The 25,272-nt window shown below is 38.0% G+C and overlaps 1 protein-coding gene across 1 annotated transcript in view; it reads left to right on the top strand.

The window, feature by feature from the left end:
• LOC136878636 (hemolymph lipopolysaccharide-binding protein) overlaps positions 1-23,058 on the top strand; it is a 121,710-nt gene extending 98,652 nt beyond the window's left edge. The window contains exon 5 of the mRNA XM_067152096.2: positions 22,876-23,058. Within this exon, the coding sequence (XP_067008197.2) occupies positions 22,876-23,021 (146 nt within the window). The 3' untranslated portion in view covers positions 23,022-23,058. The remainder of the gene's footprint in view (positions 1-22,875) is intronic.
• The last annotated feature ends 2,214 nt before the right edge of the window (positions 23,059-25,272 follow it).

A 25,272-nucleotide genomic window follows, 5' to 3' on the forward strand; every position in this document is an offset into this window, starting at 1 on the left:
TCAGATGGTATGACTATGCGAAGTTTCGTGTGTTCCTCATCCAAAAACTTATGAAGAACCCCATTCAAATAATGGTAGCTCGCTGATAATTTACTAGCTCTGTCATAATGTGGATTGTCTGGTTGCAATGTTTTGTTCAAGAACTCTATCATCAAGTTAGTGAACCCATCTCTCTTCTGTATCGCTCCGATGTCCTTCAAATTCCTTAAGACCTCCTGATCCTCTTCTATTAACTCAATTTGGTGGATTACGACTTCCTCCGGGTTTGGATGTCGACTCAATGTGTCTGCCAAAATATTCAGTTTCCCGGGGCAATGTTCGACTGTTAGATCAAATTGCTGGATAAATAATGCCCAACGGCTAACCCTCTCGCTTGCCATATTGGTTTTCATAATGAACGTCAGCGCTTTGTGATCGGTACGGATAACAATCTGAAAACCATACACGATCTTCTTCCAATACTGCAAAGCGCTCACGATAGACAGCATTTCCAATTCCGTGATAGTATACTTTATCTCATGCTTCCGCAATTTCCGGCTCATGAAGGCAATATAGGTTTTTATGCTTGGATCATCGGGGTTTTCCTGCAGTAATACGGCTCCTATACCTATGGTTGAGGCGTCTGTTTGAATTATGAATTTGAGGCTGAAATCAGGGTATCCGAGCTTAACATTATGCAGTAATCGTTGCTTGGTCTGAGCGAACGCCTCATCACAATTATGGTCCCACTTCCATCGATTATTTTTCTTAATTAAGTCTTGCAATGGTGCTACTACGGTTGTGTAATCAGGGCAATGATCAGCGAAGAACTGACACATTCCAAGGAACTGCCGAACATGTTTTACTTTAGTAGGCTTAGGAAACATCCTAATGGCCTCAATTTTGACTGGGTTTGGTCGCACACCATCTCCATCTACAAGGTGACCCAAAAATAACACCTCCTTCTGACAAAAATGTGATTTCGACAGGTTGACCTTGAAATTATGCCTTCCTAAATCGGTGAGGACTTCATTAATATTTTCCAAGTGTTCCGAAAGTGTTCTTGTAGCTACCAAGATATCATCCACATACATGATAGTCGCTTCTTTGACCTTTGGACTTAGATTGCGGTCAAGAGCTCGAATGAGAACCGAACCCGCATTCTTAATACCAAACGGGAGACGGTTAAAGACATAAGTCTGTTGATCGAATAAGAATCCCGTCAACAACTTAGATTTAGCCTCCAACAGTATATGATGAAACGATGACGTCAGGTCAAAAGTGGTAAAATATTCCATATCTTTAAATCTCTTCAAGATCTCTTTAATAGGCGGGGCCTGCTCATACTCTGGGACTAATCTCTCGTTGATAGCACGTGCATCAAGGCAAATGCGCACTGATCCGTCCGGTTTCCTTACTATCACTAAAGGATTTAAAAATGGCGTCGGTGACTTCGATATCAATCCACTTGCTTCCATTTCTCTAATAGCTTCGCGGACTTGGGGATAGAATTTCTCGGCAATTGGATATAATTTCTTCTTATACGGGGACCAATCATTCACGTTTAATTCGTATTCAAAATTTTCAATTTTTCCAGGTTTTGAGCCAAACGTGTCGCTATGCTTTGTTAAAATTTTGAATAAATTTTCCTTCCCCTCGGGACCTATTACAGCTGCATTAACTTTATCTGCTATAACCTTCCCACAGTTGATTTCACCTTCCTGCAATTCTGCCGCAAATAGTTTATAATCATCAGAGGTCATATGATCATCCGTCTCACTCATGACACTTTCGTCCGTCCTAAGCGGATTCACGACTTCGGTGTTCCAAATTTCTTCATGCTCTCCTATCTCCGACTGAGGGTTCATGGTTGTATCCTCAATACCTTCCCTGTGCTTAAATCTGACAGAGTTATCCCCCATATCAATCACAGCCTGGTATTCAGTCATAAAATCGGCCCCTAGGATCAAGTTATAGTTGATTTTATTCATGATAATAAATGTATGAGCAAATTTTGAATTTCCAATTTCGATGTCCAATAATGCCTGGTTCTTACATATGACGGATTTATCCGGGATAATTCCACGAATCTTCAAATTTGAAACTGGGATAATCGGGATGTTTACTTTGGATTGTAGTTCATTTAACAGAACTTGGGATACTACTGATACGCTGGCGCCTGTGTCAATGAGTGATCGAACCCTCACGTGGTTGATCCTAGTGTATATCACGGGTAGTCTCTTAATTTCCTTGGAAATTTGGATTTCGGGATCGTCAATTAATTCGTCAGAGGTCACAACCCATGTATCGACCTCTGCGATGATCCATTCTTCAGTTAAAATTCGGCGTTTTTTTTTCGCCCCGAGCCGTTCTTCAGATTCGAACGTCGGTGCATTCGGGTTTAGATCGCTGCCCCCTTTCCTTGCTCTTTGGAACTGCAAGCTCTCCGCTCCTGTCGCTTCCTCATCACGGCCTCGATCATGGATCGCCTCCTTCCATTTTCTCTTGTTCAGCTCTTCTATGTACCGCCTAGACTCTTGGTATCTGTCATCCTTCTCTTGACGAGATCCTCCCTGGTAATATCTCGGGTTCCCTTGATTCCTAGCTGGATACGGCCTGTAATTACTTCTCTGGCATCCACGGTATCCCCTGTCGGCTCGAAAATTTCCTTGGTTTGTTTGCCGGTTGCCTTCCGCAAAATTCCTTGGTCTCGTCCATTGTCGCGGCTTCCACTCCGTATTATATGCTCGACGAGGTTCTGGATCAGTACTAGTTCCCTGGTTCTTCGTACTAGTGGTCTTCGGTTCGATTGTCCGTTCGATATTATTCACCTGTTGGTCCCTGCTCCTAATTTGTCTTGGGTTCGAATGATGCGTTGTGAGGTCTAATTGACGTAATAAAGCCTCCGCATCGACAGCTGTCTGGACATTTGACGCTATCATCATTCGTTGGACCTCGAATGGCAATTGTTTTCCAATGGCGCTAATCAATTCTGTTTCGCTCATTGGATTATCAAGCTCTCGTAGCTTGTGAAATTGTGCCACAAAGTAATCAGAGAATTTCGTTGGTGAAGATGTTGCATATCGTCTGGAGTATACTTCCAGCCTTAACTCCTGCTGTTCCTGAATACTCCAGAACTTTTGGAGAAAAGCCCGCCGAAATCCTTCAAAATCTTCAAAAGTATACAAGAAAGCCCTGAACCATACAGCTGGTGCTCCGTCTAGGAATTTCTCGACCGTTCGCAGTTGTCGCTCTACTGGTATTTTATTCTCATTTATATAACCGGCGATTTCCCGGATGAAACCTTTCGGGGTGACATGCCCACGGGCATCGAACTTTGGTGGCTTGTCATCAGACATCTTAATGACGTGTACCACCGATGTCGGGATAGCATTTGATGACGTAGATGACCCATCTCTGTTTTCAAACTTGAAACCGTGTGTGTCAGTTTGGGATAGGCCTCCTTTCTTATGAATCCCCTGGTTATCATGGGGTTCGTATTCGCGATATTGGAGGTTAAAATCTTGGCTAGACGCTGATGGTTCCAACCTAGCCTTCAACATCTCCAAGTCTTTTCGGATGTCATCCATTCCGTCGGGATTACAACTGGCTATTTCTTTTGTGCCGGAATTTTGCCCATTATACGCCTTGCATTGTTCTAATAGGCGAACTTCCGTGTCGGCAAATGATTGGCCCTGTTCGATTAGATCTTCCGTCCGCTGGAATAACGCTAAGTTTGCGTCTTCGCACTTAGTTATTCTCTGGCTACGGTCTTCTAAATTTATAGTTAGTTCTTCGACTTTGTTTTTCAGTCCTGCTACGATGACAAGTGTACGTGCGGCTTCCCCACGTAACTCGTTCATGCCCTTGTCATGCTTGTCCAAGGTGCCAGCTATCTGCGCGCATTTTTCTTCTACTTGTCCCCGGACGATGTCATTCTCCTTCCTACACTCATCCCGAATTTCCTCTATGTGTGATTCTATGTCCTTTCTGTCAGTTAATCGTAGAGCGGCGAGTTCCTTGACACTAGCGTTCAATTTTTCCTTAATTTCTGCGCGTTCCATTTGAGCCTCATCTCTAACGCGGTCAACCTTTTCATTAACGATGGTAATGTACGCATCCATGTGCACTTTTAATTCGTCTTTCGCGAAGTGACATGCTTCCTGGACTTGAGTTAATTTGTCCCTAAGTTCCTGTCCCATCGCTACGCTCGCGGCCTGAACTGCATCTATTTGTGCTTTCAGTTCTGTTTTATTAACTTCGCACGCAGCCTGTACTTGGTCTATTTTGTTCTCTAATGAAGCACTATTAACCTTCATTTGTTGAATAATTTCCTGTCTATCAGAAACACTATCGGCCTGTACTTGATCTATTTTATTCTCTACCGAAACACTATTAGTCTGTAATTGATCTAACCTTCGTTCCATTGGACCAATATTTGCAGCCAATGCTTGCATCAAGTCCTCTAACGTGAGAGTTTTCACCTCTCCCTGTCTTTCTACCACTATGTCCTGGGATTGCTCCCCACCGTCGTCAGACATTATAACTTTTCTTGAGAAAGCAAAAGGGCCGATCGGCCTCTCGCCTTGCTGCACACGAAGGAATACGCTATTGGGTCTAGGCCCTATCCTATGACATTATACCCCTACTCTAACTTTCATTTAACAAAAAAAAATTTGACTATAGAACTTGTTTACATTTGCAGGTCATTCAACTTGAATGCTGGCTTGCGCCTAAGATTTCACAATAAACCGCTCCAATATAACAACAACAACAACATTAAAAACAACAACGATGAAGTTGGAAATCTCCTGCCCTGAAATACGTTAATTTTAAATTTATACCATCTCAACCTCTTTTTAAATAATAACTTGAACTGGTGCTCAGTAAAATTTTTACCATTTCAAGCCTTCCTAAACAGCTGTTTATAATATTCATCTCATGTCCACTGACATTTAAATGGAGTCCTGAATTACCAAAATAATATTAAATTCCATATGGAAAAAGGAGAAACATCAAATCTTCGAGCTTATTGAATTTTGAATCATTGCCAAACTTGAAGAGATTAGCAATGGATTATATTAATAACTAGTCAAATCTAGCTCCGTTCGAAACTAACCTTACTCTAGCATGATACTACGTTACAAGTGAACACACACTTGACCGTGATGCGGTCATCAATTAATAAAAATCAAAAATTTAAAAATATAAAATTTTGAAAAAAAAGTATAAAAATATAAAAATTTTACAATTGATTAGCAATAAAATTGGCCTCTCTGCCGTTCTTAAAGCAACACTTTGCCGTTCTTAAAGCCCCACGTTGGGCGCCATTTTGCACCCGTCCACCTCCCGAGTCCCAGACTAGCATTTATCTCAGGGGTGTCGGTTCATTATTTAAATCATCAAATATAAATATAACGGCATAATAGAACACGGGGATGAACGGAGCAACTTAAAATTAAAAGGGGGAAGGCTCGATTGTAACTTGAATTTAAGGACTCCATGATAGGACTAGGAAGTGACTGTTACTTTAAAAAGGGCATCATCTAACTACAATAAAAAGATTATGAGAGTGGTTTCCTTTGAAATAATTTGCCAGAAGGAGCGGTTTATTACGCCATTTGACGTATAAAACTTTGATACACGTGGCAACAATATTTGAATTTACACACATGTTACATATATAAATCACTTGCCATACCGCAAGTGGTATCAATATCTTGCTGCGTTGCTTCTGAAATAAAATGACATTTTGGAGGTATAATTTACGGATCGATTCCATTTGAATCGAACCGTTACTCAAGGATATAGCTTCCTTCTATCGGGAGCCCGAGCATAACCCATGTTACGGTCGGCTCCCCGATTTAACTAAGATGATGTACTCCGGCTATATACATTTTTCCGAGACCGGTACTCGGACTGGGTAATGTTTCTCGTGAAGTGCGAAAACTGGATTCCACGGACAGTCCCTATCTTACGATATCCAGCTGATGCCATACCAATGAATTAGCATTTACATTTTATTTACATGTGATCTGAATTGTTTCCAGTTAGCCTCAGTAGACTACTGCCACAGATGAGATAACGAGAAGCGGTGGGAAATACCGTGGCCATGGCCCCCCCTCGCATCGCGAGCGAAGTAAACAAACACGCAAGTATGACTGTAACATCGTCCCGTACGGAAACCGTACAATAACGCGGTAAAAAAAATGATTCTAATATTATCACTCTCATTATTCAACATACGAATAGAGGGACGTTGTCACCAAATAATTTAATCCACAAAATTATCATCCTCGAAATTATTATTATTATTATTATTATTATTATTATTATTATTATTATTATTATTATTATTATTCAACGGTTCCTGGCACTGTCACGTTTGATTAATATCATCATTATTATGCGGGATGCAAACACAAATGGTTATTACTGTTATTATTATTATATCCCTCTCGTGGTTATTATTATTATTAATTAATAGGTGACTCAAGATATTATTATTGTTATTCACATCACTTAAGAGGTTATTATTATTAATAGACCGGTCACTTCCGCCAAATTATATATTAAGATATCGGTCGCAATTACAAATTAATTCACTGATCAACCAACGACATCATTACAGTTATTATTATGACAATTATTATTAATCCGACCGCGGTGATTTAACATCGTCCTTACATTGTTATTATTATCGGTTGCATATTCTCAATTAGATTCCCGTTTAACATCGTTATCAACGCTCAATTAATTAAGGCGGTCCAATCCTTTATCTGCAATATTTATTATTATTATTATCACGACATCATGATTGTTCACACTCGTTATTACAATGAATACAATATACGACCATTTCTGTGGAATCTGAACTCTCATTATCCTTAGATCCGTTGTATCTCAACGAATAACTGTGCAGTCTATTTATTTCGTACATGCTGTCACGGGTTCGAATTCTACCCGCTGCGTAACTCAGTATTTCTCTGTGACACTGCCCGTACATTTTACACTCATATCAATATCCTAAGTGTCTCTCGTACGGAATTTATTTTCCTCTCTATCTCAATATTCCTCGATTCATTTATTTATTCCTCACAGAATTATCAACTGACTTATTTATTCATTTCGGACATCGTACGACCTTTTATTATCTGACTGCAGATTCTTTCACATTTTCTATCTCATTTGGATCTATGCCTTAGTTCATTCTCCACAAATAATCGTAACATCTTGAAATTATATTTACCAAAATTTGACAATCATGGTCTCGTAATATTAGCACTACATGTTCCGGCTAATGAATCGCAACTTCAAAACGCGACATTTATACGAAAAAAATATTGGACCGTAATTTAAACCACACGTTCATTAACATGTACGGATTATTAACACCGATCTACATTTTAATATTATTAATCGATCAAATTAAATTATCACGCACTTTAATTCCAAATTAAAACGACCTCCCGTCATTAAATGATTCCCAATAAACTCAACACTTGATCACATGAATTATTATTATCTCCAAATCGTATTAAAAAAAATATCTTCTTTAAAAAAAATAGATATATTATTTATTTATTATTATTATTAATATTTAAAAAAATAATAATTTCGCCTGTACTACGGTAGTCCACTCTTATTATGTTTAACGCATAACCCCTTTTACAAATTCAATTTATTCTGGCACTAATCACTCCAGATATGATTTACTTGGAAATATTATATTAATCGCATCTCACAAATTTAACAACTTCACTTTGAAAATATGACCATATTAATTTCAACAAAACACACTTGGTATGGCGAAGCTGGATTTTCCTTCCATGTCATTAAATGGCTCGTTAAAATGACAAAACATAAAAGCACATATCGGGTCTTATTTAACTAGCATAATCAAAATCAAATGTAAAGAAAATTATCGACTACAAAGAAAATATGAATGCATGCATGACTTAACGTACTACACTATATATACAAATTTACATCTCCAACAAACTGAATACATACAAGACCCGATTATTTACATTATTATGATTTACTACTGTCCGTGCTACAAATTTAGGATGGGGTCGTTAAGCGACCCATCTTGTTACAGAAGGTAACCAAGTATGACCAAATTATTCCCATTTTTCCCATCACGATAACATTTCCCAAATATATTTTACAGTTTAGTACTCATCTTAGTTATCGGTATTCCATTGCAGCTTTGCAGACGAGAGGCTTCATCCAGCCCCTCTCTGCGTTTTACTCCTCCATCCTTGATGGCGTAGTTTCACAAAAGATTTCCTGGCACATTATTATTTTACACTCATATCTTGACTACCACAAACCTTCACCATTTACTACGTTAACACTGTATACTTTAATTTGGATACAACAAATTTCTATCCTAGACCCAAGAATTTAATATATTTACACTATTTAATCTTCGTCCACCTACCGCACAATGGACCTGGACACGTACGACGAGGTGTCAACTATTTCGCCCGTCGCGATACGCCCGATTTATACGGCATTCTTGACGTGTTCATGACATCGGTTCGGTATAGCTAAGTACAGGCTACTACTTCCTTAAAGTACTGTTCGTCACACAGTCTATTATGTACGTACTTATGGTGATATATTTTATACTACTCTCTTGCAGGGTAATTACTTTACGTCACTGATTATTCATAAATAACAAACACTATCCTACGTTAACTATTTCCAGATTTAACATGTTGCTTGAGCGCGATCACACTTTACAAACACTGGCGGATGCTCGCGCCATTAAATGACTGCACGTCCGTAGAATTCTAAGTTACCGGCGACCAACAGTTCAGCTCCCGATATTCAATTCACGTGTGCTGGCGACCGTCAATTCAGCTCCAACGATTCAAGACAAGTGTGCTGGCGACCGTCAATTCAGCTCCGTATATATGGATGAAGCCTTTTTCCCGCGGATTCGTTGACGTCATGCCCCTTAGGGAGGGGGTGGATTTTTAATATCGGTACTTGCACTCCGAATTGGAAGTTAAAATTTACATCAAATTAATCCACTCCGCTAGCATATCTGCTGGATAAAATATGAACTCCTGGTGATCACAGATTTAGGAGATATGGGTGGATTTCTCTCCTCACATTTCGCGCCTTCGTAAGCGTCCCTGACAACGTGGTCTTCTTTCAGCCAATGATATTCAAGCTGTCCGGTTTCCAAGAAATCCAGCCTTCAATTTAATTAATTTGCCAATAAGTATTGATTATTTTTCCATGCGTGACATCTAATAAATTCATTACATCCATCCGCGTACTCATATTAATTTATTACTGAATACTTTTGTAATTACGAAAATATCTCATCCCTCATTCCTTAAGATGGTATCACTGAGTCTCCCATCAAATTTTTACTATTGGCCGGCAAGCGGTCACGTGATTTAAATCTCCACCTGCTCGAACTTAGGCTAGCGAACGTACACTCAGCCGCTGTAATTTTCCATGAGGTCATGGAATTTCCGTCCTACCAAAAATATCCCAAGGTCTTACTCATGTGGTGGGTTTTCTTTGTATGACACCCCCCTTCCTCTTTCTGACCAAGACTTATTTGTGGACTCTGTATTTACTTGTACGCCAACTAATGATATTCCCTGCTGTGAAGTAGCTAAAAGTTGTCGGGTTGAGCTAATCCGTCAGGCTCCAGTCTGTCGTCCTTCCTTCGCTCTGATTTCAACATTACATAAACGAAATATTTTCAAATACACTCCTCTGTATTTCAATAAATGTATCATATTATTTTACCGATCAAATCATGATTGATTATGGGCCTAAGTCACTCGGGTTCAATATGTCTCTTTATTTATAAAAGAGATCCCAAATGCCGATTTTCAGGTCTGTAACATCTTAAGTTTCTGAGATATAAGGATCCTTATTAAAGGCATTCAATCATTTTCACCCCTTTTCACCCCTTTTCGCCCCTCCTATTGGGATTTTCTGAAAACAAAACAATACGTGTTTCTTTATTTTGAAAGTAGATTCTAAGTACCAGTTTTTACATCTGTAAAGTTTGAAAGTTTTGAGATATAGATACACTCATTTTAAAAATGCAACCCCCTTTCAACCCTCCTTTATTTGGATCTTCCAGAAACAAAAAGTACGTGTTTCTTTATTTTTCAAGGAGATCCCAAATACCCTTTTTCAGGTCTGTAATATCTTCAGTTTCTGAGATATAAGTATCCTCATTAAAGGCATTCAACCCATTTTTCACTCCTTTTCACCTCTCGAATTGGGATTTTCCGAAAACAAAAAATACGTGTTTATTTTGAAAAGAGATTCTAAATACCAATTTCTATGTCTTTAAACTTTTACAGTTTCCAGATATAGATACACTCATTTAAAAAAACACCCTCCTTTTCACCCCCCCCCCCATTATTTGGATTTTCCAAAAACAAAAACTACGTGTTCCTTTATTTTTAAAGGAGGTTCCAAATTTAAATTTTCATGACTGTAACCTCTTCAGTTTATGAGATATGTCTCCTCATAAAAGGTGTTCAACACATTTCCACCCCCCTTTTCATACCCCTTCATGGGATTTTCCGAAAAAAAATACGTGTTTTTTATTTTGAAAGGAGATTCTGAGTACCAATTTTTACATCTGTAACTTTTAAAGTTTTGAGATATAGATACACTCATTTTAAAAATTCACCCCCCCTTTCAACCCCGCACTATTTGGATTTTCTAAACACAAAAAATACAAGTTTCTTTATTTATAAAGGAGATCCCAAATACCGATTTTCAGGTCTGTAACATCTTCAGTTTCTGAGATATAAGGATCCTTATTAAAGGCATTCAACCATTTTTCACCCCTCCTGTTGGGATTTTCCGAAAACAAAGAAATACGTGTTTCTTGATTTTGAAAGTAGATTCTAAGTACCAATTTTTACATCTGTAAAGTTTGAAAGTTTTGAGATATAGATACACTCATTTTAAAAATTCACCTCCCTTTGAACCCTCCACTATTTGGATTTTCCAAAAACAAAAAGTACATGTTCCTTTATTTTTAAAGGAGATCCCAAATACCTTTTTTAAGGTCTGTAATATCTTCAGTTTCTGAGATATAAGTATCCTCATTAAAAGCATTCCAGCCATTCTTCACTCCTTTTCACCCCTCCTATTGAGATTTTCCAAAAACAAAAAATACATGTTTCTTTACTTTGAAAATAGATTATAAATACCAATTTCTATGTCTGAAAACTTTTAGCTTCGAGATATAGATACGCTCACTTTAAAAATTCACCCCCCTTTTCAACCCCCATTATTTGGATTTCCCAAATACACAAAATACGTGTTCCTTTATTTCTAAAGGAGGCTCCAAATTTAAATTGTTATGACTATAACATCTTCAGTTTTTGAGATATAAGTCTCCTCATAAAAGGTGCTCAACCCCTTTTCCCCCCTTTTCACCCCCTTCATGGGATTTTCCAAAAACAAAATAATATGTGTTTCTTTATTTTTAAAGGAGATTCCAAATGCCAATTTTATTACTCTAAACCTTTAAGTTTTTGAGATATAGATATTCTCATTTTAAAAATTAACCCCCTTTCATACCCTTAGCAACGGAATATCCAAAAATCCTCCCTTAGCAAGCACCACATGTTAATATAAATGTATCCCCAAAATTTCATTTCTCTCCTTCACTGGATTTTCTGAGAATACGTTTTTCTTCACTTTTAAAGCAGATTCCAAATATCAAATTACACGTCTGTAACATCTTCGTTTTTGAGATATCAGTAGCCTAATTAACAGAAATCAACACCATTTTCAGTCGCTTTTACCCCCACCTCCACCAAAGTGGTATTTCCGAAAACTAAAAATACACATTTCTTTATTTTTAATAGAGATAAAAAATACCATTTTTCACTTCTGTAACATGTGAAGTTCGAGATATACTGTAGAAGTTCTCATTTTAAAACTTCACCCCTTTTTAATTCCCCTTAAGTGGAGTTTCCAGAAACAAATCACCTATGTTTCTTTACATTTACAGGAGATTCCAAATACCCACTTTTTACGTCTGTATCATTTTACGTTTCTCAGGTATTCTGTGGATATAGTCTTTCAAAAATTCACCCCAATTTGTCACTCCTGTTTAACTGCCATTAATTGCATTTTTTTTAAACCAAAAAATACGTGTTTCTTTATTTTTAAAGGAGATCCCATATACAAATTTTCAGTTCTGTAATATCTTCAGTTTCTGAGATATATGTATCCTCATTAAAGGCATTCAACCCATTGTTCACAATTTTACACCCCTCCTATTGGGATTTACAGAAAACAAAAAAATATGTGTTTATTTTTAAAGGAGATGCTAAATACCAATTTTTACATCTATAAACTTTAAAAGTTTTGAGCTATAAATACACTAATTTTAAAAATTCACCTCTTTTCACCCCCCGCCATTAATTGGACTTTCCAAAAACAAAAACAAAAAACATGTTTCTTTATTTTTGAAGGATATCCCAAACACCATTATTTTTTTTTTGCTAGCGGCTTTACGTCGCACCGACACAGATAGATCTTATGGCGACGATAACACCGATTTTCATGTCTGTAATTCCATATATATTGTGCCATTTCACTGTTATAAGAAGTTCCGTCCGTAAGAAGGACAAAGATGGAGTCCAGGTCTCCGAGAATAATTAACGTCAAAGTGTCTGACGATACCGCGAGCGAAAGCAAAAGTATTTACCTTAGGCGCTAGAGAAAAGCATTTAGATCCAGAAGGCAGTGAAAAAGAACGAATGTGAAGACTGTTACTAACAATTATTGAGAAAAAAAAATAAAAACGAGATTGAATTGCTACTTCTAAATCAGAGTCGAAGACGGAAAGCAACTACGTCAGAATTAAAGAAGGTATCGACAAAAGATCATTTCAGCAGAAACAAGGAGCAGATTTATTGGAAGCTACATCGCAGATCAAGCAGAAGATTTTTAATTTCGTTCCGCGAACTTTGAAATACGTGGAAATTCAAGCATAAACTACGACAAGCTTACGTCACGGCAGTCTCTGCTGACGTATTACTCGATATCACCCAAGTTAAAGAACTACAGAAGTGGGAATCCTATAATAACTCCTGGAAAGATAAAGGAGAAAAATCTGTTCATTTCAAGTCATAGAATTATACTACCCCAAGATTATTATTTGTCACGTAGATCAACTCTTGCAAAAGAAACAATCTTTCGCGTTAAACAAATTATCACAGCTCTTCATGATGGCAATGCTAATTGATTCTGTTTATTATTCTATTCCAACTAGTCCAGAGATGAGCAAGATGTTCTAAGAAGATGATAGGCCAGACTGCCCAAATGGGTGCCGTCGGATGACGTTGCCTGCCGAGAGATGACTAAGCCCAGAGGAGAATTATGCCAGTATTTCCCATTCACCTAGGGAAGTAAAAGGAGGCGTGTCCCTATGTCCTATCAGCTGGACATATGCCAACGACTGGAGCTGCTGAATTCAGATAAGTCTTGTTTTTAAATTAATGTAGTAATGTTTATATATTCATATGTGAGTATAATACAATTTGTTAAGTTATTACGTGCGAAATAATGAAGCGACGAAAGTGGTGTATTGAATTAGATCAAAGGTGGTTAGGTAATCTTCGTATATGAATGACAAATCCATAGATAGGTAGTCAATCAGTGATGAAAGCCTACGTTCGAGATGTGATCCATGTAGTGTGAAATACTGAGTTCGTTAAGGTGACAGTGAATTGTATACTATGTCAAAGAAAGACTTAGGTACGTGTGTACGTTGGTTATGAGCAAAGAATGTCAAGTTAGGAACCAGCAGTAGGATATGCTTGCCAAATAGATAGATGTGTTCACAATAATTTAAGGTTATGACGGAATTAAGGTCATAATGTCGTGAAATATGTCCATGAACCGTGATTAAAATAATAAATGCCACGATTAAATGGAGTGGATACGTATTTAGTAAAGGAGACGGGATATATGTTTGGAAGTATAATAATGATTATTTTAAGAGAAGTTGATATGAGATTGATAATTTAGAATGGTGGTAGTTATTGATTCTTCGCGAATATGAGCACGGTGATGTAGTAGTGGACTTAATGGTTTCAAGTTGTGTTTGTACTAAGTGGAAATGAATATGTAGCATTTATATTTACTATTTCTCTTACGGGCAAGCATGAGAAAGTTCAAGTATGATCAAAGTGACACCTATTGGTTAGCGTGCATACTTGGTAATACCAATGAAGTCTCAGTTAGGAGGATGAGTCAAACACTTGCGCTATGTCACAGATGTTTTCTAATTATAATCTATCCTCAAGCGAAAGGACGTGTAGTAATTTCTTGGGCAACACCCTATCACTGATGACTGACTGTAGGTGTATAAATTGTATCTTATGGTCGAGTCTTCGCACAATGCAGACCACATTAGCTAGTATACTTCAGATGAAACTAGTAGAGTAGTCGTTAGAATATATAATGTCGCACGTATGTTCAATTTAAAATGATGAGAAGATTCAGAGTTTAGAATAGTATATGGAACCTACTGGTACTTGTTGAACCATTTATTAAAATTACATTAATTTAGAAGAAGACTTATCAATATTCACGCAGAAGAGGAAAAAGCATGAATATTCAGAATTGTAAATCAGTTGTTTATAGAAATATTAGGGAACTATCCTCCCAAGTTGATATTTATAGGTATCTATTGGTATGTTGTGAGAGATAAGAGTAACTATAGGTCAGCAGATTAATATGAGCTCTGAGTGAGAGCCAGTAATTAACTCAAAGACTTCATAGGCAACAGAGGAGAATTCCAATTCATGAGATATGGTTTTAGGCCTAAAATGCGTCCTGAATATCTTGAAACCGCCCTCAGTCTACACTTTAGCTTGTAAGGTATCATATTGTAAATATTTTTCTTTGCTAGGGTGCACCCAAATATGTTTTAACTACCCACACAAGTTTTAATTATCCAAACATGTTTTAATTACCCAAACGTATTTTAATTTAGGTGTTTCAATCTATTAATTTTTTAACTTTATTTCGATTTAATCATTTCTTTACAAACCAAAGATGGTGAGTTCGACATCTTTGGACTTCTAATTCTTAATTTATTAATTACGAGCTGAGTTATAGTAATGTTCAGCTAAATAATTGGTTATACGGACTTCAATAATTTGCCGTATATTACATTCTGTCCTTGATTTTGGGGTCAGTCAAGATTTAAGCACTTAGTGCAATAGATTTCAATAGATTCATTTTTAAAAATGACTAACTCAAATAGCATTTCTTATATAATACATAGTGGGTGCCGGACGTGTCAAATACCGGCAGATTCAAGGTGAACGTCGCTTGTATGTATTTTTACCCGATACTGACATTTCTTCGATTTCTCCTTACGCCAGAAATGTGAATGTGTTAATTGAAATATTGATATGGAGAGAGGCTAAGAGAGGAAGTAAAATGATTGATTATGCATTCGGGTAGAAGAAGTAGACAGATTTAACAAATTAAGGCCATGTTCGCTAGAGATGGATGGAATAATCAGATGATCATGCAGTTTCCTCTATTAGAAATTCTTTAGGGAGGATAGCATAACGTTTGACCTTTGGATTGAAACAAGTATGTAATAAATAAGATATGTAAAACTTAAACCGTTCTTTCAATGTGTATCGTAGCGTAGAGACTTGGATTTAAGTGGATGAATGCTGCAACATCTTGGTAGCGTAAGAAATTCAATAAGTAACGTATGAGAGTTGTTTCTATGTGTAATTTAAGATTTCTTTGGCTCCGTATGGTATGTCTTTCTCATATTCGGAACTCATAGCCCAAATGGTAGATTATGTTAGTCAAAAGGATCGTAATTAAGCTAGCCTGGATCTTATGCGTCCTCTCAGGGAGCCGGAACGGCGCAATATAATCCGCCGAAATTCGCGATCTGACTCGTTTTCTGAGAGAATCCGCCAAAATACGCGATCTGACTCGTTCTCTAATAGATTACGGCAAGTTTCCTCCACTTTTTCAATCTTTCTTTCCAATTTTCATGTCTGTAATATCTTCAGGTTCTGAAATATAAGTAGCCTCATTAAAGGCATTCAACCCCTTTCTCACCCTTTTCCACCCTTCCCATTGGGATTTCCAAAAACAAAAAAATATGTGTTTATTTTTAAAGGAGATTCTGAATACCAATTTTTACATCTAAAAACTTTAAAAGTTTTGAGCTATAGATACACTAATTTTAAAAATTCACCCCTTTTCATCCCCCGCCATTAATTGGACTTTCCAAAAACAAAAAACATGTTTCTTTATTTTTAAAGGAGATCCCAAACACCAATTTTCAGGTCTGTAATATCTTCAGCTTCTGAGATATAAGTATCCTCATTAAAGGCATTCAATCCATTTTTCACCCCTTTTCACCCCTCCTATTGGGATTTTCCAAAAACAAAAAATACGTGTTTCTTTATTTTTAATGGAGATTCTAAATACCAATTTTTATATCTGTAAACTTTAAAAGTTTTGAGATATAGATGCACTCATTTTAAAAATTCACCCACCTTTTCACCCTCTCATTAATTGTATTTTCCAAAAACAATAAAATACGTGTTTCTATATTTTTAAAAAAGATCAAAAGTACCAATTTTCAGGTCTGTGACAATTTCAGTTTCTGAGATATAAGTACCGATAGCCTGATTAAAGGCATTCAACCCCTTTTTCACCTCTTTTCACCCCTCCTATTGGGATTTTCTGAAAACAAAAAAAATACGTGTTTTCCTGTTTTTAAAGAAGATTCTAAATACCAATTTTTACATGTGTAAACTTTCAAAATTTTGAAATATAGACACTCTCATTTTAAAATTTCACCCCCTTTTCACCCCCTTAGCGACGGAATATCCAAAAATCCTCTCTTAGTGAGCACCTACATCTTAATATGAATATATCCCCAAAATTTTATTTCTTTATGTCCAGTAGTTTTGGCTCGGCGATGATGAATCAGTCAGTCAGTCAGGACTAGCAAGATACTCGTGCTTCGCTACGGTATTATACTGAAATTTATAATTGAATGCTTATTGTTTTATATATAATCCGCCGAAATTCGTGATCTGACTCGTTTTCTGAGAGAATCCGCCAAAATACGCGATCTGACTCGTTTTCTAATAGATTACGGCAAGTTTCCTCCACTTTTTCAATCTTTCTTTCCAGCAATCGATTTCGTACTTCCCGGGCTAGGTCCAGGTATTCCACCTGGTCAGTAGAGTCACTAAATCTTTGCCATCTTTTCTTATAAGCATTTTTAATATGGATCAAATCCTTCAGAAGATTCGGCGTGGTGTCCTCTTGGGTGCCTTGGCGGTACTGAACCCGCGGCCGGACTGCATTCTTAGTCATTACCCGTCCAGGACCCGTTTTAAGCGCGGTCCGCACATTTGACGACGGTCCAGAACATTATTATTATTATTATTATTATTATTATTATTATTATTAGATGTTCTGGACCCCACAGCAAGATGCAAGACGGTTACTTGGTGGTAAATTACATCTGCTGCCATTGTCATTGTTTCCAGTCATTCGACAGGGTCAGGAGTGGAATGAATAAAGCCCCTTCTAGCGGTGACAATAGGAATTATGCCGGCTGCCGAAGTACTCCTCTGGAGCAATGATCGATGAATGACAAATGAAATTAAATATTGGACAGTGCTGCTGGAATGAATGATGTCAGGGAAAACCGGAGTATCCGGAGAAAAATCCGTTTTGTCCTGCACGAATGTCACATGGAGTGACCGGGATTTGAACCACGGAACCCAGCTGTGAGAGGCCGGCGCGCTGCCGCCTGAGCAACGGAGGCTCCTTATAAGTACATTATGAACAGTAAAATCAATTGGTCTCACCTCCTTTTACACCCCGCCGCCGTTAAGTTCATTTAGCCCCCCGCCCACAAAATTTAAAAGGAGTGTTTCTTTACGTTTAAGGGAGATTCTAAACACCAATGTTCATGTCTATTACCTTCAGTTTTGAGATATAAGTATCCCCATAAAAATAATTCACTTTTTTCACTTCCTTTCACACTCCTCCCCCCTAAGTGAATATTCCGGCAAAAAATACTTGTTTCTTTAATAGTAAAGGATCTCCTAAATACCAATTATCATGACTATAACTTCTTCAGTTTTTGATTTATGTGTCCTCATGAAAGGAATTCAACTCCTTTTCACTTCCGCCCCCCAAGATGGTTCCCCGCAAAACGCGTTTTTTTTTTTAAGGAGATCCAAATACCAATTTTCACGTCTGTAACAACTTTAATTTTTATTAGATGTATGTATTCTCATACAATTAAGTCAATTAATTTCTCAATTCTTTTACCCCCGCCTTCAGTGGATTTTCCGAGAATATGTGTTTCTTTACTTTTAAAGCAGATTCCAAATATCAAATTTCACGTCTATAACATCTTCATTTTTGAGATATCAGTAGCCTAATTAAAAGAATTCAACACCATTTTCAGTCACTTTTACCCCCCCCCTCCACCCAAGTGGTATTTCCGAAAACTAAAAATACACGTCTCTTTATTTTTAATAGAGAAAAAATACCATTTTTTACTTCTGTAACGTGTTAATTTTTTGAGTTATGCTGTAGAAATTCTCATTTTGAAATTTCATCCCTTTTTAGTTCCCCTTGAGTGGAATTTTCGAAAACAAATCACCTATGTTTCTTTATATTTACAGGAGATTCCAAATACCTACTTTTTATGTCTGTAACATTTTACGTTTCTGAGATATTCTGTAGATATTGTCTTTCAAAAAATTCACCCCAATTTGTAACTCCTGTTTAGCTGTCATTAATTGGATTTTCCCAAAACAAAAAATATCTGTTTCTTTATTTTTAAAGTAGATCCCAAATACCAATTTTCAGGTCTGTAATATCTTCAGGTTCTGAAATGTAAGTAGCCTCGTTAAAGGCATTCAACTCATTTTTCACCCTTTTCCATTCCTATAGGGATTTTTCGAAAAAAAAGTGTTTCTTTATTTTTAAAGGAGATTCTAAATACCAATTTTTACATATATAAACTTTAAACGTTTTGAGATATAGATACACTCATTTTAAAAATTCCCCCTCTTTTTACCCCCTGCCATTAATTGGACTTTCCAAAAACAAAAACAAAAAGCATGTTTCTTTATTTTTAAAGGAGATCCCAAACACCAATTTTCAGGTCTGTAATATCTTCAGTTTCTGAGATATAAGTATCCTCATTAAAGGCCTTCAACCTTTTTTTCACCCCTTGTCACCCCTCTTATTGGGATTTTCCGAAAACAAAAAAATATGTGTTTCTTTATTTTTAATGAAGATTCTAAATACCAATTTTTACATCTGTAAACTTTAAAAGTTTTGAGATATAGATGCACTCATTTTAAAAATTCACCCCCTTTTCACCCTCCCATTAATTGGATTTTCCAAAAACAAAAAATACGTGTTTCTTTATTTTTAAAAGAGATCAAAAGTACCAATTTTCAAGTCTGTAATATCTTCATTTTCTGAGATATAAGTACCGGTATCCTGATTAAAGGCATTCAACCCCCATTTCACCCTTTTTCACCTCTCCTATTGGGATTTTCTGAAAACAAAAAAATACGTGATTCCTTATTTTTAAAGAAGATTCCAAATACCAATTTTTACATCCGTAATCTTTTAAAGTTTTCAGATATAGATACACTCATTTTAAAATTTCACCTCCCTTTTCACCCCGTTAGTGACGGAATATCCAAAAATCCTCTCTTAGTGAGCACCTACATCTTAATATGAATCTATGCCCAAAATTTCATTTCTTTATGTCCAGTACTTTTGGCTCAGCGATGATGAATCAGTCAGACTAGCAAGATACCCGTGCTTCGCTACGGTATTGTACTGAAATTTATAATTGAATGCATATTGTTTTAGATGTATAATCTGTCAAAATTTGCGATCTGACTCGTTTTCTGCAGGAATCCGCCAAAATTCGCGATCTGACTGGTTTTCTAACACGGCAAGTTTCCTCCCATTTTTCAATCTTTCTTTCCAGCAATCGATTTCGTACTTCCCGGGCTAGGTCCAGGTATTCCACCCGGTCAGTTGGGTCCCTAAATCTATGCCATCTTTTCCTATAAGCATTTTAATACGGATCAAATCCTTCAACAGGTCCGGCGTGGTGTCGTCTTGGGTGCCTTGGCGGTACTGAACCCGCGGCCGGACAGGATTCTTAGTATTTATCCGCCCCGTCCAGGACCCGTTTCCAGCGTGGTCCACACATTTGACGACGGTCCAGAGCATTATTATTATTATTATTATTATTATTATTATTATTATTATTATTATTATTATTATTATTATTATTATTATTATTATTATTATTATTATTGTGCCCTTGCTGGCAAGATGTAGTGTTTACGGTGCACTATGTCTTCTGGTATGGGCTAGAATAAAATTGTTACTTTCATTGACCTGTCTCAGTCTTATACTTGGCTTTGACAATATGAAAGTGGCTGAGGTATGAGTGATGCTAGTAATGCCATTCCTTATGTAGCCAGTCCCTGCTATGAATGGTGTGAAAATGTCACTCATAGGGTCGGTTGGTGCACGCAATTCGGTGGGCTTGGCAGACTGATGTGCAATAGCAACTTCTGGCTCAGTGAGGAAAGCAACGGGAAACTACCTCACTCCTCATTTCCCTAGTACACCTCTTCAGTGACACTTAGGCCATCTATGACAGCTAATGGTGAACCTGTTGAGGATTCAACCAGCCTTCGGGCTGAATACCCAACTTACACATACACATTATTATTATTAGATGTTCTGGACCCCACAGCAAGATGCAAGACCGTTACTTGGCGGTAAATTACATCTGCTGCCATTATCATTCTTGACAATGTGACCAGCACCATTGTCGCGCGTAGGCAAGTGTGCGGGATTTCTGGCGATACGAATGACATACTTCCGTGCATTATTGACCTTATTATAGAGGTGAACAATTTGACGGTCAATCGCATTCCTATCGTTCATTTCAAATGTGTTTAAATTTTGATTTATATGCCAGGAGATTCTACTGTAATCTAAGAACGTTCTCCGAAGAAAAAGATGGCTGTTGAAAACAAACCCAGGAAAGATTAAAAATGATCGGTTTATGATCAGAATAAGTACACTGACTGACAGAGCAAATGCAACACCAAGAAGGAGTGGTCAGAACTTTATGCCAATTGCAGGGTAGACTGACGTCACTGAGGTATGCTCATGATGTGAAATGCACCGCTGTGCTGCGCACGTAGCGAATGATAAATGGGACACGGCGTTGGCGAATGGCCCACTTCGTACCGTGATTTCTCAACCGACAGTCATTGTAGAACGTGTTGTCGTGTGCCACAGGACACGTGTATAGCTAAGAATGCCAGGCTGCCGTCAACGGAGGCATTTCCAGCAGACAGACGACTTTACGAGGGGTATGGTGATCGGGCTGAGAAGGGCAGGTTGGTCGCTTCGTCAAATCGCAGCCGATACCCATAGGGATGTGTCCACGGTGCCGCACCTGTGGCAAAGATTGTTGGCGCAGGGACATGTGGCACGTGCGAGGGGTCCAGGCGCAGCCCGAGTGACGTCAGCACGCGAGGATCGGCGCATCCGCCGCCAAGCGGTAGCAGCCCCGCACGCCACGTCAACCGCCATTCTTCAGCATGTGCAAGACACCCTGGCTGTTCCAATATCGACCAGAACAATTTCCCGTCGATTGGTTGAAGGAGGCCTGCACTCCTGGCGTCCGCTCAGAAGACTACCATTGACTCCACAGCATAGACGTGCACGCCTGGCATGGTGCCGGGCTAGAGCGACTTGGATGAGGGAATGGCGGAACGTCGTGTTCTCCGATGAGTCACGCTTCTGTTCTGTCAGTGATAGTCACCGCAGACGAGTGTGGCGTCGGCGTGGAGAAAGGTCAAATCCGGCAGTAACTGTGGAGCGCCCTACCACTAGACAACGCGGCATCATGGTTTGGGGCGCTATTGCGTATGATTCCACGTCACCTCTAGTGCGTATTCAAGGCACGTTAAATGCCCACCGCTACGTGCAGCATGTGCTGCGGCCGGTGCCACTCCCGTACCTTCAGGGGCTGCCCAATGCTCTGTCTCAGCAGGATAATGCCCGCCCACACACTGCTCGCATCTCCCAACAGGCTCTACGAGGTGTACAGATGCTTCCGTGGCCAGCGTACTCTCCGGATCTCTCACCAATCGAACACGTGTGGAATCTCATTGGACGCCGTTTGCAAACTCTGCCCCAGCCTCGTACGGACGACCAACTGTAGCAAATGGTTGACAGAGAATGGAGAACCATCCCTCAGGACACCATCCGCACTCTTATTGACTCTGTACCTCGACGTGTTTCTGCGTGCATCGCCGCTCGCGGTGGTCCTACATCCTACTGAGTCGATGCCGTGCGCATTGTGTAACCTGCATATCGGTTTGAAATAAACATCAATTATTCGTCCGTGCTGTCTTTGTTTTTTCCCCAACTTTCATCCCTTTTGAACCACTCCTTCTTGGTGTTGCATTTGCTCTGTCAGTCAGTGTATTTTCTTTCAATTTGATTAAACTGAATAGATGTGTTAAATTATGCAACAAGAAAAGTTTCTTGAAAAATGAAAGCTACGATCATAATGAACTCAGTTTTCCAGTTTAAAAATCACTCCAAACATCAGAAAATCTGATACATGTCCCTCTTATATTGAAAAACTTAACACAGCCTTATTCATCATAATGTTCTTCTATTGAGCATTATTCATCTTATTATAAACCAACCACTTTATAATGTTCTTGAATAGAACAAAATGTTTTATTATTTAAAATCTTAGAGGCCTAATTTTAAAATTTAATGTTCTAGGTGATCCAATTGAGAAAACAGGCTACAGCAAATGGTATCCAGGTGAGCCAAGTACTACAGGTTGTGGTTCTTCCTTAAATGATCAATTGTATGAACTATCCTGCAGCCATAAATTGGCCTTCATTTGTGAGTTTGAAGTACAGTAATTGGAGTAAATGGGTCACTTACTGAAATAAATATGAAATTCTCTTATAAATCTATCTGTTTTATTTTAGTCCTGAATACTTTAAAGAATATTGAATCTAGGAAACATACCTCAGTATCAACCAACAAAGCTGTAATGCTAGGAACAGAAGTGGAAAGAGAAATTATAGAAGCAGCATGGCTTTGTGAAAGGATGAACTGAACGCACTGATGGAATGAATTTCTGAAACCAGATGCTAAGTGTACAATACACAAAGTGTTAAGTAGAATCGTGACTTCATTTTCAGTTACAAATTTGTATAGGTTTCAAACTGAAATGCCCTCTTATTACAGACCATCAAGAAGAAAGTATTTAAAATAAGCAACAAAATCAAGTTAAGTAAGCAACTAATATTGAATTTTCACGACTGCATTGTAATCAAAATTCCCTTTCAACCTATTAGGTCGTGTTTCGTACATGTAGTATATGCTGAAGAGATGTTAAGTTGAACGTTGGTTTCAGTGAAGCAAACAAACTGATACATAGATGAAATGTACACCTTAACAAAAGTTTGGAATACCATATGATTGGTTTTATTGATATCTTTTACTGTACTTGTCCATATTTGTACAATAGCATTGAACAAAATAAACATTATTTCCTCCCAAACAATCCCACTGACTACTGACTCACAGAAATTACCAGGTGTGCTATGTTGTCTACACAGCGGTAGATGGTTTTGTGTAACAACATCTACGGGTGGTGAAAAGAAGGGGAATGTCGGAGTCAACACTGACATATTCTTCAAATTCTTCCTCGTGTAACTCCTGACTGGACTGAGATAGCCAGGCCATTCACTAAGTGTAGGATTTGCCTCATTGAGTTCTCTTTATGTTGTTAATATCATCAGTTTCCCTTTGATTAAACTCTAAAATTTTAACTTTCTGTCTTTGAACCTGCAAAGAAAATGTTCATTGGTTAATGAGTCATTATCAGTTCCTAGTTTGTTTCTTTCCAGTACTTATGAAGTCATTACATGTGTTTGTTATTGATTCCTCTTAGTTTTTGTATTAGTTAGTCTGTTTATCCACATTAATACCAGAATTGCTTCAATCAAATGGGCCATTATTGATTGATTGATTGATTGATTATTTATTTATTTATTTATTTATTTATTTATTTATTTATTTATTTATTTATTTATTTATTTATTTATTTATTTATTTATTTCCTCCTCTATCAACCATGTGACCTTGCCACGGTGGGGAGACTTGCGTGTCCCAGTGACGCAGATAGCCGAGCCGTAGGTGCAACCATATCGGATGGGTATCTGTTGAGAGACCAGACTAACGAATGGTTCATCGAAAGGGGGGTAGCAGCCTTTCGGAAGTTGCAAGGGCGGCAGTCTGGATGATTGATTGATATGGCCTTGTAATAATAATCAACATGGCTTAGCTATGTTGATACTGCCACATGGCTGAAAGCAACAGGAACCTACAGCCATAACTAACCCCTCAGGACATTCAATTCTCTCTGTACGAATGATGTACTGATGATGGCTTTCTCCTGGGTAAAATATTCCGGAAGTAAAATATTCCTCCCATTTGGATTCCTAGGTGGGGACTACATGAGAGGGGGCAATCATCAGTAAGATGGATACTAACATTCTGCGAGCTGGAGCGTGGAATGTTAGAAGTCTGAATCACTGTGGTAGGACAGAGAATCTGAAAAGGGAGATGGATAGACTAAAGTTAGATGTAGATGGTATAAGTGAAGTATGTTGGCAGGAAGAGCAGGATTTTTGGTCAGACGACTACAGAATTATCAACACAAAACAGGGAAAATGCAGGCGTTGGTTTAATAATGAATAAGAACATAGGGCAGCGGTTAAGCTACTAAAGCCAGCGTAATGAAAGGATTATTGTTGTCAAGATAGACACCAAACCAATGCCCACCACAATAGTGCAGGTCTATAAGCCTAGGAGTTCAGCAGATGATGATGAAATTGAAGGAATATATGAAGAGAGAGAAGATTTTATACATGTAAAAGGCGATGAGAATCTAATCGTAATGGGAGACTGCAATGCGGTAGCAGGCCACGGAAGAGAAGATAATATAGTAGGAGAATTTGGATTGGGACAAAGGAATGAAACAGGAAGTCTGCTGCTTGAATTCTGCATCGATCATAATTTAGTCCTTGCCAATACTTGGTTCAAGCACCACAAACGGCAGCTCTATACGTGGACGAGAACTGCAGACACTGGAAGGTATCG

Source organism: Anabrus simplex, chromosome 1 (genome assembly GCF_040414725.1).
Source record: "Anabrus simplex isolate iqAnaSimp1 chromosome 1, ASM4041472v1, whole genome shotgun sequence".
In the NCBI taxonomy this organism is placed as follows: domain Eukaryota; kingdom Metazoa; phylum Arthropoda; class Insecta; order Orthoptera; family Tettigoniidae; genus Anabrus; species Anabrus simplex.